This window comes from Centruroides sculpturatus, unplaced genomic scaffold (genome assembly GCF_000671375.1).
Source record: "Centruroides sculpturatus isolate CEXI.00-Female unplaced genomic scaffold, Cexi_2.0 scaffold1093, whole genome shotgun sequence".
NCBI lineage: Eukaryota > Metazoa > Arthropoda > Arachnida > Scorpiones > Buthidae > Centruroides > Centruroides sculpturatus.
Genome location: NW_019385281.1, coordinates 147,909 through 154,020, shown reverse-complemented (window position 1 = coordinate 154,020; position 6,112 = coordinate 147,909). Strand labels below are relative to the sequence as shown.

Genomic DNA, 6,112 nt, shown 5'->3' with positions numbered 1-6,112 from the left:
TTTATATATATATATATATATATATATAATTTCTACATGGCCATCAATTAATTATGTGTACAGTTTAAGTTAATGAAAAAGAGGAATTACAAAAATTATATCCTTGTACAGGATGAGGTAAGAAGTTTACACATCGTCTACAAACTTTTTAGTAATATTACAATTTGTTATAAATTTTTTAGTGATATACAATTTGTTTTTATAAGTCTACTTACTTCTCATGTGAATAAACTATCAGTTAGAAAATATTTACAGAACACAGAACTTTTTAAGTCATTTCTTCAATGTTGGAGAGATCCCTAAACATTGTACACATAGTCAATCAAAGGGGAAGTGCACACAACCCCTTTGATTATGAACAAATCTTTTGAAGGGTTTGCCAAAAGTACATTATTGTACAAAACAGGGAAGAAAGAAATCAAAAATGGCTCAAAAATTGTGCATGTAATTAGACAGTCCTATCTCAAAATGTTTATTTACTTGAAGTTTTTATAAAACTTTTATTTGTACTTTATTGAATTAATTATGTCAGTCATGTAAAGTAGTATTTCTTAGTAAACTTTACAATTAGTACTATAATTTTTTTAAAAGAGTTTCAAACTGGAAATGGGAAGAGAGAAAAACAATCATCAGAGTAAGTTAAATAAAAAAAATTATCAGAATCAGAAAAATAAACTGAGCAAAGATGTCAAATTTCCAGAAATTCCAATAAAAGCGAATCTGATTTTTATTAGTTAGTGTTCTAAAATTATTTCAACATTCAAATGGCTTTAGATTGCTGGTATGATTTAAAAACAATTGAGTGAGATCTGATGCAAGACATACAAGTCTCAAACACATTTCATCTTGTTTAAATTAATGACTCCTTCACTTACTTAGTGTTCTTTATTGTGTAACAATTTTATGGAGTTATAAGTGTAAAAGACAGACTTATGCAAAAAGTTTTATGTATGTAAATTTTTATATTAATCTACTATATATAATAATAAAATAGCATAAAATACATACTGAAGTATATTTTGATTTACACATCATTAATTAAAGTTTGCAGTAATTAAATGATGTTAAATTAGCAATTAAAGCTTGCACAAATGGAAGTAGAGGGATTGCACTATCAGATATAATTAGATAAAACCAATCAATATCGAGTCAACCTCAATGTGATAGACTATCTTCCATACTCTAACTTGAATTTATAAAAATGTATTTGTGAAGAAATGGGATAATCTACATAAAACAACTCTCTTGGGCTACATGAATGTTGGCCTCCAGATTGATCAAGACAAGACAATATCTCAGAATACAAAGAAATGTAACAAATAATATATCTCTCTAGATGACTGATAATTTGATATTAAAAAATGTTGTTACATTCAAATATCTAGAGACCAATCTTAATAAGATCATCATCATCCACATTCAATCATATAACTAGGATGGAAACAGAGCATCCTTTGCTCTACAATATCTACTCTCAAATAAAAGTAAAATTGGAATACATAAATTACTATATACTGTATTACACCATTGATGCTATATGGTGCAGAAATCTGGAGCACTACTATATCAGATGAATTCATTCTGAAAACAAAACACTTGAAATTTTTGGTGCCATTAAAGATGCTATAACAAATGAAGAGAGAAGACATAACAAAGAAATATATGGAAAATAAAAAACCCCCATAATCAAAGCACTCAAGGTTTCAAAACTATGATGATTAAGGTACATAAAAAGAATGAACGAGAACTGTATAGCAAAACAGATATCTCACCTCAAAGCTGCTACTAGGGTATCTTGCCCTGTCTGCAAGTTCTTATTTATTGTGCCTTATGAATTAGTGCAAATATATGATGAATTCTTGTTTTTTGATCATCAAAATGTCTTTGAATTGAGTTTGGATGGTATGAACATCATGAACATCTGAAAACGTTATTATGTACTAGTCCATACAGAAGTTTATTTCTTGCCAGACCAGTGATAAACACCACCAGGGATACTTCATGTATGCTTTATCATGCAACACTATAAATTTATAAAAATATATATTGTAACATTAACACTTGGACACTTAGATTGCTGACATTCACAATTTTACTTTATCAACATAATGTTTAGTTAAATTTTTTTGTCACTTCATAATTCAAATCAGATACTTAATTAGGAATGCCTTTTGGTGATACTTCAACAATGTCACCTACATGTGGTAGTTACCTTACATGCCTGCTTGTGATGGCCCTGTCTATCCAATAAGACATCATAGATGATAATGGAGGGCAATGTGGATAAAGATCTGGATACATTAGACATTGCAGATTGGACAGTAAAGGATAGCATAAGATACTGCTTGCAGCCAAAGACCTCAAAGGCCCACTGAGCCAGAGATGATATACTTCATTATATAATTTTTATTATTTTGTGTCTATATTTTTTAAAATAATATTCAACACTAGCAGACCCCGCCACGCCTTGTTGTGGCTCAAAATGTATCTATTATAAATGTATAACACTTCCCCCGTGAGGGGGAAATTTTTCGAAAAATTTCTTCTTAGTGTACATTCTGTTGACGTACCCTATTAAAACGCAATCAAAAACGCAAAAATCCGCATCTAAAATAATATAATAGAAGCCAAGTTCTTCACAGTAGCCCTTAATTCTGTCCCTCTCCCCCGCGGGGGAAATATCGAAAAATCCTTTCTTAGTGTACATTCTGTTGACGTACCCTATTAAAATGCAATCAAAAACGCAAAAACCCGCATCTAAAATAGTATAAATAGAAGCAGAGTTCTTTACGGTAAGCCTTACGGGGAAGGCTTACCATAAAGAACTGTCCATCTCCCATGTTTAACGAAATAATATACAGCCTATGTNCTTACTAATAAGTCAGCTACGGCCTATTTATAAAAATTTTTTTTATTAATTTTAATAATATATGTTTAAAAAAATTCTAAATCATGTAGAATTGTACACAAAATAACATACTTTTGTAAGATCTTCTACCCTTTTCCCTAACATTCCTGCAATATGTCTAACAAGACTCCATTTCTTTTCATGACAAGCCTATGAAAGTAATTAAATTATTGTTAAAACGGTTAAACATTTCATTTTACTTATATTGAATATTGGATTTCTATAGACTTCCAAATAAATATCATTGAAAAATCTTCAATGACTAACAAATTTATTTGGAAATCATAATTTAGAATTACTTATCAACTAAATTATTTACTTAAAAAAAATTTTTTAATTTTACCTTTTCGTAAGTAACTTTAAGCAGATCTCTAACTTTAATCTGATTATCTGGAGTACCAAGACCCGTATCCCATTGTACACCTCTAAAACGTTAATTTTATTATGTAATATTAATTATTTTTAAATTATAAAAATCAATATTAATATTCAAAACCTACTTTGTAACTACAAGATAGTGTAATATATCTCCTTGTTCTTCTAATATTTCAGTTTCTTTAAACATGTTGATGAGATCTTCCCCAGTAACACCTTTATCAAACTGTAATTCAGACATGGTCCTAGTACGATTCTTTGCGAGATCTGACTCCCAGGATTCTTCTTCTTCTTCGTATGGAGGACTCTGTCCACCCTCTGCAAACTCGATGGTAGGGCTGGCCGGAGAGGAATCGTGGATGTTCTCTCTCTCGTAATTAGCTCTTAGGCGAGTTAGTTCTAATAAAAATTATTAATGTAAATTAGGTTTTCAGTTGATATTTGAAAATGTTTATTAATGATATTACTCAAACTGCACAAATAAACCTAAAAATAAATAAGTATTCGTGTTCTTTTATTTAAATCTTCTTCAGATTATATTTAGTATAAAAGATCAAACATAGAACTCAAAAATCAAAGCTTTCTTTAGATTATGTAGAATACAATCTGAAGCACCTTTAAAGAGAATAAACATGTTTATTTTTATTAAAAGTAATTCTTTGAATTTATTTGTATAATTTGAGGATTTATCAAACTAAACTTTTCAACAGGGAAGAATATGTTTCTTTATGTTTATGCAATATATAATTTTGCAAATACAATCAAACCCTGTTAGTACATTATCAATTTATGCTAAGTCTGCATTAATAAAAAGTAGATTTGCGATCCCATAAACAAAGATAGACATTTCAATGCAAAATATTGGTTAATATGTAATAATGTTTGTCATGTCTCCACAAAACTTAATAACAATTATATTACATATTTTAATACAAATCATACTGCTTTCAGTTTCCTTGAAGTCACACAAGCCAAACTGGAAAAACATAAAACACATTATGACCAGGGAGATTTTTTGACTAACGTTGGATAAAGTTTACAATCTTAATGTTGTCATCATTGCTAATGCAGATGTATGCCACACAAATGAAATTTGCTCCAATTTGAAAAATTACTCTCATCTCTTACAGTCAACATTTTGTATGCTCTGTTAATATTGAACAATTAATTAAAACTGTTGCATGGTCATTGGAAACTGGAAATTTTTTGTTTACTCTTTCTGCCTTGTAAGCACTAAAAGTACTTTATTTTCAGGACCATCATGGGTTTGATCAGGCTTATAATGGGGTAGGCAAGTGGTGAGGGAATGGGGCCTAACATATCCAGAAAAATTCTTGGGGTTTTAACCTGCCCAGAACAGCAGACTGATACCTTAACTGTTTCAGCCATCTCAACAATAAGAAAACCAGGAGTTTATACGATCAAGTGTAGGATTTTATCAGATTTTAAAAAATAGTTATATTGTTTAAATAGTGGAAATAATGAAACAACTGAACAATAATATTAAATACTGTAATTAGTTCATAATTTTAAGTTAAAAACAAACTTCTGTTTCAACAAACCTTTATAATTGAACCAACAAATAAAGTTTTTAATATATTTTGACAATTTAATATATTTGCTGGTTTAATTATAAAGGTTTGTTGGAGTTATTTACTATATAGCCAGATGAAAACAGAAGTTTTAAAACTTCTGTTTTCATCAAAATCCAAACAAATAAGTTATTTTTAAATTTGCAAAGTTTTATATGAGTTCATCTCCTGGATTCAATTTGGTTGATAGGTTAACTTGCTACATCCAGTAGTTTTAATCATCATTCTAGCAACTCTAGCTGATGTCAAGAAATGAGCATTGATTCTTTAAGTCAATGTATCTCAATAAAGTGTATATTTGTAGTAGCACAAAAGGTTATTCGTTTATTTAACTTTTAACATATCCAAACAAGGTAAATCATAGTGAAATAACCAGGAAAAAAGTTGGCTTTTTCTATTTGATGACATAACAATCTTTTGTAAAGTTTACTTAACAAGAACCTTGTTAATACAAAGTGCCAAGTTTTAAGTCCCTTCAAATTTGTAATAATAGGTTTGACTGCATTGCTATCTCAAATGCATTAATTCAATAATTCAATGCATATTTATTTATTAGTTAATTTAAATTATTTTCTAATGTGTATAAATCTGTGCTGAGTATAACCTTCAGGATATTTTTCAAATTTTCAGGCAAATTACATCCAGCTTTTTATAGTTTGAAATCACTATTATGTAACTTTGCAACTATTATATATCTTCTGTTGAAAACTAGCATATTTGACCTTATATTTCTGATAAAATTAAAATAATCCTGAATAAAATGGCTTTTAATATTTACTAACTTACCATCTATACAACTACTTAAATTTTTTATGGAAAACTGAGAACATGTGCTCATCTCACTTAATAAATATTTATATACCATATTTACTTGCATATAAGATGAGGTTTTTATTCATTTTTCATTACTTCAAAAACCTAGGTTATCCTATACGCACGAGCAAAGGAATCTTTACGTTTTTGCAATGATTTTTGTGAACTGTATATCCACATTTTTTACTGGATGCTCACCCTCTGGTGTTTAAAAACAAAAGCATTTTATCTGGGTCGTTTCAATCATTCTTGCGTATTGTCAGGAGTAAAGATGAATAACAATAAAAAAGAAAAGCTTTTGAATCGAATTCCAATTTAAAATTCCAAAATCACACAGGAGCCCGATATAAGTTTTAATCCATTCCCATGTGAAAACAGATAATTATTCGGAAATTAGAATTCAGAGAAACTCATAAGTGTAATC

General features: G+C 29.1%; 1 protein-coding gene across 1 annotated transcript in view; it reads right to left on the bottom strand.

Moving 5' to 3' along the window:
- Positions 1-6,112, bottom strand: part of LOC111637131 (probable phosphorylase b kinase regulatory subunit alpha) — a 77,754-nt gene that overhangs the window by 28,212 nt on the left and 43,430 nt on the right. Inside the window, exons 18-21 of the mRNA XM_023382547.1 lie at positions 3,409-3,666; positions 3,252-3,333; positions 2,981-3,058; positions 2,875-2,892 (exon numbers count right to left, since the gene is read on the bottom strand). Of these exons, the coding sequence (XP_023238315.1) occupies positions 2,875-2,892; positions 2,981-3,058; positions 3,252-3,333; positions 3,409-3,666 (436 nt within the window). The remainder of the gene's footprint in view (positions 1-2,874; positions 2,893-2,980; positions 3,059-3,251; positions 3,334-3,408; positions 3,667-6,112) is intronic.